This window comes from Penicillium cinerascens, assembly GCF_028974065.1.
Source record: "Penicillium cinerascens strain IBT 15544 chromosome Unknown scaffold_4_segment0_segment1, whole genome shotgun sequence".
Taxonomy (NCBI): domain Eukaryota; kingdom Fungi; phylum Ascomycota; class Eurotiomycetes; order Eurotiales; family Aspergillaceae; genus Penicillium; species Penicillium cinerascens.
This window is the reverse complement of record NW_026695298.1, coordinates 3,164,755-3,177,348: the sequence shown is the minus strand read 5'-3', so window position 1 is coordinate 3,177,348 and position 12,594 is coordinate 3,164,755. Positions and strand designations below refer to the sequence as shown.

At 50.9% G+C, this 12,594-nt stretch overlaps 7 protein-coding genes across 7 annotated transcripts; 3 read left to right on the top strand and 4 right to left on the bottom strand.

Moving 5' to 3' along the window:
* Positions 1–1,283: 1,283 nt before the first annotated feature.
* On the top strand, positions 1,284–1,919 carry N7498_010315 (uncharacterized protein; the record flags this gene model as incomplete). The annotated part of the gene is made up of 1 exon (XM_058457371.1): positions 1,284–1,919. One exon carries the CDS (start codon positions 1,284–1,286, stop codon positions 1,917–1,919), a length of 636 nt encoding a protein of 211 aa, XP_058304270.1.
* A 1,079-nt stretch (positions 1,920–2,998) lies between these two features.
* On the top strand, positions 2,999–3,280 carry N7498_010314 (uncharacterized protein; the record flags this gene model as incomplete). The annotated part of the gene is made up of 2 exons (XM_058457370.1): positions 2,999–3,157; positions 3,215–3,280. 2 exons carry the CDS (start codon positions 2,999–3,001, stop codon positions 3,278–3,280), a joined length of 225 nt encoding a protein of 74 aa, XP_058304269.1.
* Positions 3,281–4,637: 1,357 nt separating this feature from the next.
* Positions 4,638–5,105, bottom strand: N7498_010313 (uncharacterized protein; the record flags this gene model as incomplete). Its single annotated transcript, XM_058457369.1, has 1 exon — positions 4,638–5,105. One exon carries the CDS (start codon positions 5,103–5,105, stop codon positions 4,638–4,640), a length of 468 nt encoding a protein of 155 aa, XP_058304268.1.
* A 591-nt stretch (positions 5,106–5,696) lies between these two features.
* N7498_010312 (transcriptional regulator family TF) lies at positions 5,697–7,749 on the top strand (the record flags this gene model as incomplete). Its single annotated transcript, XM_058457368.1, has 3 exons — positions 5,697–6,361; positions 6,424–6,861; positions 6,924–7,749. The coding sequence occupies 3 exons, from the start codon at positions 5,697–5,699 to the stop codon at positions 7,747–7,749; spliced, it is 1,929 nt and encodes a 642-aa protein (XP_058304267.1).
* Positions 7,750–7,786: 37 nt separating this feature from the next.
* On the bottom strand, positions 7,787–8,617 carry N7498_010311 (Pyridoxal phosphate-dependent transferase major region subdomain 2; the record flags this gene model as incomplete). Its single annotated transcript, XM_058457367.1, has 1 exon — positions 7,787–8,617. One exon carries the CDS (start codon positions 8,615–8,617, stop codon positions 7,787–7,789), a length of 831 nt encoding a protein of 276 aa, XP_058304266.1.
* Positions 8,618–8,635: 18 nt separating this feature from the next.
* Positions 8,636–9,181, bottom strand: N7498_010310 (Pyridoxal phosphate-dependent transferase major region subdomain 2; the record flags this gene model as incomplete). Its single annotated transcript, XM_058457366.1, has 1 exon — positions 8,636–9,181. The coding sequence occupies one exon, from the start codon at positions 9,179–9,181 to the stop codon at positions 8,636–8,638; it is 546 nt and encodes a 181-aa protein (XP_058304265.1).
* A 958-nt stretch (positions 9,182–10,139) lies between these two features.
* Positions 10,140–12,045, bottom strand: N7498_010309 (peroxisomal biogenesis factor 3; the record flags this gene model as incomplete). The annotated part of the gene is made up of 4 exons (XM_058457365.1): positions 10,140–10,914; positions 10,973–11,363; positions 11,423–11,769; positions 11,888–12,045. The coding sequence occupies 4 exons, from the start codon at positions 12,043–12,045 to the stop codon at positions 10,140–10,142; spliced, it is 1,671 nt and encodes a 556-aa protein (XP_058304264.1).
* Positions 12,046–12,594: the final 549 nt, after the last annotated feature.

The following is a 12,594-nucleotide window of genomic DNA, read 5'->3' as shown; positions in this document are numbered from 1 at the left end:
CTTTCCTGTGAACTCGAGGAGGACCCCTCTATTTAGAGCGAATCGCTGTTGTGCGACCTAAGCACTACCCATAAGCAACGTCGTTAGCTTCTTTTAACGAACACGGGGTTTCTGGCACTCGTGTTCTCTGTGGCTTTGTCGCAACACACTCGTATCGATGCAGATAATCCGATCGACCACGTCAGATGCAACGTAAGCCCATCTGGGGTCGAGTTGGGAATTATCAGGCAATTTATTCCCCAACGCAAGCTTGGCAAGGGAGACACTAAAGCGGCCACGTCATGATAGTATGGTAAGACGTCGCTATGAAGAGGGCGGGGAAGGGTTTACCTAACCGAATGTGACCAGGACTGTTTACCTCGGTCTGTAGCCGACGACAGCTCTACTACGATTTGACGGACAGTTTGCAGAGCGTCGCAAGCAAAGCAGCCATGAACCAAACAAAGCGCGGTTCAACCTGGCGGCGGGACTGATGGTTGGGTCTCTTGGCGAATCGAATGAGAGCTGATGCGGGAAGGCGGGCCAATCTTCTCTCGCACTTGCCATCGTGGGTATGCTGCATCTTATTTTGGGATCTTCGAATCGACCCCCCCAGGGCGTGATGTCATGAATGGCACCCTTTGGCCCCCCATTGGATTCGGGGGCCATTGAGACGTGGATGATTCAAGGTTGGGGCAAAACATGGCAACTGGAGGTTCGCTGCCGCGTGGACAGCGCTCGCCCTAGATTCGGGTGCGCTACCTGCAACGCGACGAAAATGAGCTGGAAGAGAGCCTACCCGGAGACTCCGAGGTATCCTCTATCTGGATCCGGATTCCATGAATCATTGGGGCTCTTTTCAGCAGACTAACCGGGTTTGAATCATAGCGCACGATGTGGCGAAGCCATAGCTCATCATGAAAACGGGGCGCAGGGGCCGGGGCCGCCGGCCCTGATTATTCGGGGCCCTTTGTCCTCTTTCGACCCAAAACTCTCTTAAACGCTCGGTCTTGGGGGCAGACGAACAGTGATTGGCCTCACGGTGGAGCTAACGCCCATAGCGTCAAAACGAAAGGGAAAGAACCCTCAGACTCCGCTGCTACCTTGGCGAGGAAAAACAAGAGCCTCACGGGTTCTGGGTTAATTTTAGGCGCAGTGGCACTGCTACCTTGGTATTTAATGCTTCTTTGCTCCCGATAATTGTTTTCCGGTTTTCCCCCAAGTTCTTCACATCCTCTTCACTATCAAAATACCCTTTGACACCGCCCTTTGTTCTACTTTATAAACACCCAAATACCGTCATCATGCAGTACAAGTCCCTCGCTGCTCTCCTATTTGCCACCGCGGCTATTGCCCAGTCCAGCTCAAGCAGCTCTGCGTCCTCTGGTGATGATGACTCTGGCTACTTCCTCGACGTCCCTGTGCCTCCCTCTTCGATCCAGGCCGTCCTGTCGACGGCCATCCCGACTTCCTGGCTCTTGAGCATGGAGACTGACGCGGCCTTCGCTTCCGCCCAGTACAGCGAGATCGCTGAGGGCACTTTTCCCGCCTGGTACAGCAGTCTCCCCGAGAGTGTCAAGCAATGGGAGACTTCCGCTGCTATGGCCGAGGCTTCGGCGATGTCCAGTCTCTACGGAAGCGCCACGCCTACCATGGGATCCATCACCGGCTCTACGAGCTCGAACGGCGCTAGCAGCACCGGTGGCTCTTCTACTCCTCTCATTGGATCATCTGGCTCATCCTCCATGGCTATTTCCACCATGACCATGACTACCTCCACTTCCACCTCCACCTCTCACGGCAGCTCCTCCGGCTCCGGTTCCAAGTCCACCACTAGTGGATCTTCCACCTCCACTGCTGGTGCCCCCGCTGCTACCGGCGGTATTGCCATGAGCCTGGCCGGCGCTGCTGGTATCCTGGGCCTTGCTCTCGCTCTGTAAAACGCATCAAATTGTAACTGGATTGACTGATACAGCAACGTTTGGTGTTTTGGTACTTTGCCGCCATACATCAATGAGATGCGGCTTTTATGTCCATTGAGATTTATTGAATCTCAGCGTCACGATACCTCCTATTTACTATCTTTACTTAATTATCATGAAACTCACTTGCTCTCTTAAAGCTCTTGCTTTGCTGTAAAATTGAAACAAACTCATCAGTCTCCCCTAGCCACAGAGCGCTGCTCCGACAGCCGGCATCGCCTAATGCGATTAGTACTCTTATTGAAGACCGATGCGAAGTACTAAATACCCCCAAGATGTTAAAGAAAAGGTCCGGTTCCGTTTCCAACCATAGCGTCCGGTGTAGAGTCAATGGCTGCAAGTAACCAACTGTCGGATCTGATTTAGGACATGGATCAAACACAACAGACACGAGACGCGGCCCTACACGATGTGAGGAAAGTAATCGTCACCTGCTTGGACAAGTTACTCGAAACGCGTGCCACAACAGCTCCAGTATTTATCTCTGTGGTATCGGACATCGTTTCGGCTACACCAACATTCGTATTTGTGGCGAAACACGGAAAAGGGAAGGAGAGAAGGGTCACGAAGACCATACGTACATGTATTCTACGGCATCAAAGTGAAAGGTTCGCAGCACTAAGGCCGTGGATACTACTCATTAGAAACAAGAGAGTGTGTGAAATGTTGACACATCGGTCTCTGAATACGCATGCTGTCTCGGAACTATGGAATCTTCCATCGTCAGTAAATATTTTCCCCCTCTCCATCAGCTCAGGGCCTCGCTTCATTTCTGAATTTATCATCCTCTTTACCCAGTCTCCCCTACCAATCTCCACCTATCTCGTATCCCTCCTCTCCAAGACTACATTCACAGATCTAGAGAGTTCTTTGCCTCGCCTGACACTACGGAAACCTGTTCTCACGCTGCTCGTCCCGAGCAGGCAAGGTATTCGCGAGTCCATTGAGGACACCCTTATTTTCATCTTTCTTCGGCCATTTCCGTCACCAATTCATCGAGCGAGGGGCCATTTGACCTGCCTGTTCACCTGACGAACATGTCAAGCCGGCAGATCCACATCTTCGGGGATCTCTTTCTCCCTGATCCGAAAGACTATCTGCCCGAGGTAGAGCTTGAGAAAGTCAATCGATTGCTCCCTCTGATTGAGAAGTTCAAGAGCTCTCTGAATGAGAAGCTTAAGAGTTCGGGAACCGAAGTGAGTCTTCCAGTCGAACTACAGCACAAGTGAGGCCAGAGGCTAACCTGGGAACAGACAGATCGCGAGGATGAAACCACGACGCAGAATACAAGTGCCTCGACGAGTGATAGCATTTACTAGAAAGCACTTGGTGTCGACCGAGACATCCGTGAAATGGTTCGCATGAGCTTTCAAGAGACGGATCCCGAAGACGACCAGGGGAAAACAAGAAGATATAAATTGGACACATAATAGAGGACAAGGGTTCGAAGGTAACAAGATTGCATATTCAGGTCTATGGTTTAGGTTGACTGTAGCGATCAGCGAACGCAAAGAGCCGCTCTGGTCGAAGCAGAAGTGTATGGGCTATAATTGGGGAAAGTGACAGCTTCTCGATGATATAGACCTTAGTGATTCAAGGATGCAGCTAGTAGACGATAGCAGTGATTCATGTTGACTAATTGACTGGCAAGATCAGTGATTCGAGACCTCAGTGACACGAGAAAGTCGTCAGGGGTGGAAATACAAGAGAAACTTGAGAGGAAAGCGAGAGGAAAGCGAGAGGAAAGCGAGAGGAAAGCGAGAGGAAAGCGAGAGGAAAGCGAGAGGAAAGTGAGAGGAAAGTGAGAGGAAAGCGAGAGGACAGCGGTTCTTGGTGTCTGTTGTGTGAAACGACTGACTACCTAGATTATGCACATTGCACCTAAACAGTAGCTAGATTACATGCGAATGCCAGATCCGATGCTTGATATATATGCAACACACTTTGTGGTAAATATATTCAAATGATAGGCTGAGCGACGAGGGGATATATTATAGACAAGATCTACAGAAGATGCTCGTCCGACCGGACGCATAGCGAACCGCGGATATATATGTCTCATTTTTCAGGCTAATATCCAACAAATTTGATAAATCAGAGTTCATTGGTTAACTCACGCCACGTATGTGGGAAGGGCATTAAAATTTGCTGAGTAGAATTAGAACACTGAACTAGTCTATGGGGAAAAGACCCGAATTACGGCGGGAAAAATCACGGGATGGATGAGTTCCACCCCGCGCAGCTCTAGTGCTGGAGGTTGCGACATTATATATATCTCTCTCATGGGCTGCGCCCTCGTAGCCCTCTGGCGTAGGGTGGACAGATGAAAATAACAGATGACCCTGCGCCCTCTCTGATTGGTCCAACCATAATGGTTCGAAATGAGAGCTCTTTGATCGCTCGCCTTACAAATAGCATACGTGCTTCTGATTGATTCAACCAGAATAGCTAGTCCGTAGGTTCTTTGATAGCCCATTTCTTTGATGCTCGTCTGCCCGTTAGTAGATGGTGTATCCCCTTTTCTTCCTGCGAGGATGCCCTCATCCTCTCTCAATGTCTTGAGAACATCGCGATGATGAGAAATTTTGCTGTCCCTGCGTATATTGCCCTTGGTAATCCTGCCGCTGGGTACTATAGACGGTATGTCAACCGACTGGACGAGGTTCCTGATTATACCTACGTCCCTGGTGTTGGTCCCAAATGCGCATACTGCTCGTCGCTGAACTGGCCCAATATAATGGTTGGTGTCGCCCGACGCACGATGTCTCTGGTTCGTGTCCGCTGATTCTGCGAGCAGGTTAATTCCCGGCTATATGCGCATGCTGATGCGGTCATCTGAGCACCTTTCTCGACGCCGGCCGAGTGCATTGGTAAGGCGCACACGGCTCGTTGTGCAGTCTCGTCATTCTCTGTCGGTTGTCTTATGCTTCGGGTCGGGGAGATGCGTTCTTGCGCTGTAAACAAGAGTTGGGCTGGTGGAGGCATTGCATCTTGTGCATGTCGTGCGTTGCATGCAATCTTGTCCTGCTGCAGTCTCTCCATGCGTCCGCGGATAGCTGCAGCGCGTTCGTCTTGGGCTAGCCGTACTTCGAGGCGCGCGATCTCCTGCTCCGGCGATAGCATGTTCATCTGGTCGACATCCATTGCGTCTCTTCCAGCGTCGTCAGGCTTCTTGACCTATGTGCTATGCATAGCAAGGCCACATGGTTAGGGTCCTGGTAGGCAGAGGGATCCATTGTGCAGCTCCAGTGCTGGAGGTCGTGACAACTCGATAGTATGTGAAAAAGTCCCAAATTTTGCCGCCTTCTCCCTGAAACGTGGTGTTTTTGGTATGATAAGACTCGCAAAAATCATCTCTCTTCAACGAACCACGGCCCAGTGGTCTAGCGGTATGATTCGCGCTTCGGATGAAACTGAAGTCCTTCTTGGGATGAAACCCAAAGAAGTCTGCGCGAGGTCCCGGGTTCGAGTCCCGGCTGGGCCCCTCTTTTTTGGTTGTTTCCCGATCTCTTTTTGCGACGAACTTCAAAAAAGGATCACTAATGGCCAGGTTCAACGTGAAAAGTATACAGACTACGAAGTAGAGACACAACAGACGCGAAAAGGAAACCAGGAACGCCATTGCACAATTTTTTTAAGACGGCTGAAAGAAAGCACACGGAATTTGGCCAACACCTCGCAATATCAAATCTCCGCGGCGCTTCTTTGCTTCATCGCAGCGCCAACACAAACCAGATGGAAGGTGGGAAAGAACGACCCTACCAGTCCCACGTTAGGCCAGCATGTATTGCTTGTCGGCGACGAAAGTCGCGCTGTACGATTGAAGCCCACTCGTCGGCATGCATGACGTGCCGCGCCCACGGCACGGAGTGCTTCTTCCCCGCCGACAAACGACGAAAAACGTCGCATAGAACGCCTAGGAGAAGCCAAAGGCAAAATATCGGAACTGCAGAATTTTCCGGTGAATTAAGCAACCCAACGCCAACACCACGAACAATACCGTCATTCAGTTTCCCCGCCGTGCAAACACTCCCTCTTTCCGATGGCCCATTTTCTACCGGCAATTCATCCTCGCAGTTCATCGGTGCCGTATGGCCCCAAAACCAAGCAGTTCAAGATACAGCTCTGTCTTTAGAGGCAGACGATGACAACCCACATATACTCGGCCCAGCTGTCATGGGCGATAACCACATCTTAGCGGACTACCTATCTAACATACCAGGAAATCGAGGAATGCGAGCCATTCGTCCAGTGGAGCTTGGCAGCTCCTCATCTCCGATAGTTTTCACAAAAGTGCAAAAGCGGCCACTGGGAATGGTGCTCAATTCAAATCCTGTGCTACATAAGCTGCAGGTAATCGAGAAGCTGATAGAGCCCTGGGCTCTTCATCTGGTCGATATGTAGGTGATCTCTAGAACAGCATTTGTGTGTGCATCGGAAGCTGACTTGGCGCAAACACTAGGTACCTCAATAAAGTAAACCCGTGCTTCCCATTGTTGGATGAGAATACGTTCCGTGAACAGTATATCAACGCTAGAGGCCGCATCTCCCCCGCGTTTCTCTCATGTTTATATGGGCACATGCTGGTTTTCTGGCGGCATGACCCTGAGCTATCACAGGTACGATGTCCGGACGGTCGGTTCATATGGAATCTGGCCTCGGAGGCTTTGTACTCCGAGCTACATCTCGCCCCTGGACTGTCAACTATCACCGCGATCCTTCTGAATATCGGTGGTCGTCCGACTACTTCTATGATTGGGAATGGCATTCAACTGGGCTCAGCAGTCGCTCTTTGCCATTCATTGGGACTAAATCGAAATCCACTCCCATGGGATATACCGCAGGCGGAAAAGCATCTGAGAATGAAGATTTGGTGGTCGATGCTCGTCCATGATCGCTGGTAAGATAAAATCCTCAGTTAATTTGATTGTCAGTGTTTTAAACTAATGTGAGTTTATTCAGGTCGAGTCTTGCATATGGTACACCACCTCACATCCGACGGACACAATACGATGTCCCCATCCCAACAGAAGAATATCTCTCTTTTCATGGACAACACAAAAAGGCACATGGTGCATTCATAGCTCTCGTGCATCTTACAGAAGTGCTTGATCACTGCCTTGAGCACGTTTACAACATCGGCCTGGACGGGCCGGAGAGAAACCTTGATTTGGAGCTGAACAAATGGATCGAGACCCTGACAGGAGACGTCCGCAAAATCGTCATCCGAGGACTGAGTTTGGAAATCCCAGGGGCATCCAACTTACGCCTTGCCTACCTCGCCGTTAGACTCCTCTTACGAAGAATCTATTTAGACAGAGAAAGACAGCGACCCGATTATAACACTGAGCAACTCGCGAATCAAACCATGGATGCCCGACGAATAGCAGAAGATATCGTGATCCTGGTCCAGGAACTCGAACCGGCTCAACTGGGGGATTTTTGGCTTCCAGTTGCTGCATTCACGTTTGTTTCCACGGTCACTTTCTTGATACGCTGCGCCCTTGAAACGGAACAGTCAGCTACTGGACTTTCCCAAAGTACGTCTCTCCAAATGGCAGACGAATTCTTAGCATCTCTAAGATCGCATCAAAAGAACTTTGGGTGGGATCTTGGGGATATCTGTCTTGCTCAGCACTCGGAATTGGTTGAAAAACTCCGGACCTCTCCGCCTATTAGTGTGCCATCAGAGGATTTGACTACAGAGGCTCGGCAGCATTTAGTCCCGGATACGACATTTATAGATGAATTGTTCCCAAGTATTTGGGATACGTTGCAAAGTATGTGATTGTGAAGCGTCTGCAATATAAACAATGTCCTGCTATCTAAAGAGGCAGAGTGCCTGGGGTAGTAGCAAATGCCTTCTCGAAAACTTCCAAACCGCTCAGGATCTGATCCTTGGTTATGGTGATCGGAGGCGCGATCCTAAAAGTACCTCCAAAGCTGGGGTGACTGCTCAGATTGGCCCAGACGCCCAGCTCATAAGCGCGGTCGCCGATGGCCTTTCCGAGGGCGATAGCTGGGGCCTTCGTTTCGCGACTCTCAACAATCTCGACGCCAGCCATGAGCCCGCGTCCACGCACGTCACCGATACATCCGTACTTTTCCTTCAACTTGTGCAGTCCATCATGAAGCACCTTGCCCATTTCCCGAGAGTGATCAACTAGCTGATCGCGCACGACGATCTCGAGGACCTTGTCGCCCACGGCGGCGGGCAGAGGGTCATTGACGTGGGTAGTGTAGAAGCAATAATCGCGCTCAGCACAAACACGTTCGATCTCAGCACTAGTAACAACCGCACTCAGCGGGAGACCATTGCCCAGAGTTTTGCTGAGTGTAAGAATATCAGGAACGACATTTTCATGACTGATGGCCATGATATCACCGCAGCGACCGACCCCTGTCTGGGCCTCGTCGACAATCAGAAGCATCCCACGCTTCTCACACTGCTTTTTCAGTGCAGCCAGATACCCAGGTGGTAGGACATGCATTCCGGCTGATGACTGGATACATTCCACGATACAAGCAGCGAGCGAGCCACAAGACTGCATATCGATCATGTTCCATCCGTATTCCATCTCGGTTTCCCAGTCATATGAGCCATCGGGTCGACGGAAAATGGAGCGGTATGCGTTTGGAGCCGGGAGCATGAACATACCCAGCATCAAAGGACCTTAGCCTTTGCGACCGAAATGATACTGCGTGCCTAGGGCCTGCGCAGTCATGCCGTGCCAGCTGGCGCCGAGACCGACGACCTCGAACTTTCCGGTGTACATCTTGGCCATTTTGATTGCCGCTTCGTTGCTCTCACCACCTGTGGAGAGAAAGAAGCCTTTATCCAGTCCTGGTGGGAGGAGATTGGAGAGTCGCTCGCCCAGGCTGATGACGGGAGGCGATACCATTCCGGAAAAAAGGTGGTCCAGGGATGCTGCATGATCTGCAATCACTTTCACGATTTCTGGATGGCCGTGACCTAGGAGGCAGGACATTTGCCCCGAGGTCCAGTCCAGAACTTTATGCCCCGAGGCTGTGTAGACGTAAAGACCTCTGCTGCCACAGATGACATCTTTGTTAAACTTGGTGCCATAGTTGAGGAGGTATTTTTCGGTCTTTTGTTGAAGTTCTGCTTGATTCAACCCTTGGTACAAAGTGGGCGGCTCGACGCTGTTCGATGGAATAATCGCCGTCTTTCTGTCGTCTGCAGTAATCCCGGGCACCATGTTGCTTGAGTGAATATAAAGTCGGAAAGGTGATAAGATTATGTTAAAGTGCTGTGTATGTTACTTGCAGGTTTTCAATCATAGAATGGAGCAAGTTACTCGCTTTATCTATTTCGTCTGAGGGGATCTGATCCACTGATATCATTTTACCGTGGCCCGCGGGGGTGCAATCGCCGCGGAGATTTACTAATTCGCATATGGACTAACGAGCTCAGTTAACCGTCTTCCTTTATCGCAAACTGCCAAGCCAGCCACATACATGGAATCAAAATGTGCATACCCGAGTCTCAAGTAATGAGTACTGCATAGTTGTCTCGGTTATATCTCTTCTACCCGTGCTTACTAGCCGTCTCTTCAAACTTTGAATGCCTGTATCATCACCACTTCATTCTTAAAGGGTCTATTCAACAGAGCGTCAAATTGTGAGTAGTTGGTGCTGCATAGATTCGGCTAGGTTTCTATCAGTGTCGTAGTGTGTGATCCGATTATACTTAAGCCCTGGTTCCTTTTCTATTTTTGTCCAGTCTAGAGGAACCATGGCAAACAAAAAGTCTTCAAGGCTACAATGGAGCGGTGTTCAAAAAATTCGTGTGATTAATGTCATACTTATGTGGACGGTCTGGAAAAAATGACCACTGAGCGATTTGAACGCTCGACTTTCTGGACTGGAATCAGATACTCTACCAACTGAGTTAAGCGGCCTGATAATTAAGGTTGAATTTCAAGTCAAGGCTGCATCAAGCTTGTGGGTTTTCAAGTTCATACACCCTTTCACAGTTCGTAAAAAACATGACCGAAATATTAGCTCTACCTCCAATTGCAATGCAATCATTGCTGAAGTGATATATGTGCATCATTACCACAACCAATCTAGTGAGACAGAAGTAGCGCCTAGGGATGAAATACACGCAAAACAAGGGTATTGGATAGAAATGGGACACACATCGTCCATCAGATCTCAGGGAGCCGCCTGGCCCTCGGACTGGGGAGACGTACTTCCATCTTCCACAGCCTTGCCCCAAGCCCGCTCAAAGGCTGATTCTCCTGGTGTCTCTTCAGTTTCCTTCTCTTCCTGTGTGCCAGTGACGGCAATGCCGGGGTTCTCCTCGTTGTCAGCAAGGACTAGGCCACTTTGGGCCCAATCACTGCTAGTCTTTGGTTCCTTCTCAACCATCACGGCCGCGTACGAGGATGAGCCAAACTCCTGCTCGCTTTCGGCATTGACGGCAGCTTTGTTGGCCTTGGGAAGCTCAAGATCGAAGTTCGAGCTGTAGATCACGGCGGAAAACGCCTCCAGCTCGCGCACATTCTGGTCCATGGCGACCAGGTACTCGTTGGGCGCGTGGGATCCGTTTCCGATCACGTGTGCCTGGCGAGCTAGCACAGCTAGGAGGTTGGCAAGCTTTGTCTTGCGCTCTGCGGTACTGGGAGGGACAACGGTGGCCATGGAGTCGAATGACTGAGGGGCCGTCTCGGGGACTGGAGATTCCTTGAAGGCCTCATTGGCGCACTTTGCGTCAACCAAGGTAGAGAAACCTTCGTTGTTGAGCAGAGTCAGGACAAAGGAGAACGAAGGAGAGTCGATGAGGTCGGCGGTTTCGTCAAGAAGGTGGCGCAGCTTCGAGGCAGTCTGCGAGGAAGATGGGTCGGCCACACCCTCGACGCCTGACTCACGCAGGACGTATTCTTCTTCCTCCGCGGGTGGAAGCAGGCATGACAGCCATTTCTTGGATCTGATAGCACAGCGTCAGTCATCTAACTAATTGTGCTGAGAATCAAGGGAGTGCCTACCGTCGCTCCTCTTCCGTGTTTCCTTCGACCTTTTTCCGAATCTGGAGAGTCAAATCCGACAGCTTGGACAGGCTGATGTCCTCGCGCGGGTTCAGAGGACCGAAAACTTCTTCCACGGCGGGCTGAACCCGCGCCATCAGTTCCTTCCATCCACGGTGGAGTAGCCACCAGCTAAAAGCAAGATACCGTCGGTTGGTCTCGAAGTCATCGCCCAGAGTCTGTGTCAAATCATCGTCGTGGTCTTCTAAGCTGATAGTCGAGTCTGCCGGAGGAGTAGCAAGGGAGATGACGCTAGAGAGGTAGTTCCGACGACCGAGGAGGTTGAGTTGGACGCGGGTGAAGATGGTAAGCAAGGAGAGAGTGTAGATGAGGGTAAAGCATCTCGTGATAGCTAGAAAAGATGTCAGTAAGCTATACCAAAGAGAGATAGGACCGCAGGCGCCAGCTTACATGTGATCTTGACCTCGTTCCACAGCTGTGTCTTATTCCGTTTCACTCGGGGCTCGCCCTCCGCATCCCCAGACTCCACCTGGCTGGCGTGCACGTAACTCTCGCTCTGGAAGCTTGAAAGACTATTGCGATCATCATTATTGACACTGGGTGACACCGATGTCATGTCCGAGCCCGAGCCTTCCCCGGGGGTCAGGCGCGCCAGCCTCTCCGCCCGCTTCTTCTGCAGCTCCTTCGTGAGCTCCTCGACGGGAAGTGCTTCGATGATGTTCTCTGTAGCGGTCGGCAACAAAGCAAGGACGGTATAGGTGCAATCGGTTTGGTTCTGCTCGAATCGCCGGCGCAGACTATTATCGCCATTGTCAGCCCACCTGGATTCCGGTCTGGGGGAGTTCGAGCCAGTCACAAGCTCGCGTGCCAATAGGGCAGCAAGGATAACACAAAATGGGAGTCGGAAGTACTAACTTTTCGCGGGCAATACGGTCACTGCTCATGCGCTCGCGTGCCTCGGAGATCTTGGATAGCACGTACTGGCCGGCCAAGTAGCCAGCTCCCAGCACGCTAGCCCCGATCGCGAGGCCTTTCCGATTGCGCTGGAACCAGCGCCTGGTGGCACCGATCATATTGAAGATGTGTGGAGGATGACTCTACTTGGAAGAGGCAATCATGTCAAGTTCATCGGTGCAGTCGTGCAGTTGATAGAGATGGGAAGTCGGGCAGGCGAGGCGGGAGACCCTCGGCCGATGATTGCGGTGACCGGGGAATCAAACCGGCCTCGGCTAGCGAAGTGCTCTATCGAATGTGAACTTGCACCTGCACCCGGCATCAGAATAGATGACGCTTACTGAAAAAAAAAAATGTTTCAGCCATCAATACAAGTTTATTTCAACCACTTTCCATCTACAAATAACATCTCAGGTACCGAAAGTGCATGTTCCGCATTCGGCGCAACCGGCCAACCCGCAACAACGAATCCCTGTCTTGAGCGAACCCAGCTGGTCTCTCAATTCTGACATTTATATAAAATCCCATTCTCATCAAAGAAAACTAATTCTTTGACTCGTTTCCGTCACCTCATAGAATCACTACCCCAGCCAATGATAAGGCGATAAGCGTTATTCGGCCCAGCCCGATGTCCGATAGAAACCGCGCGGATTATATCGACATCATCA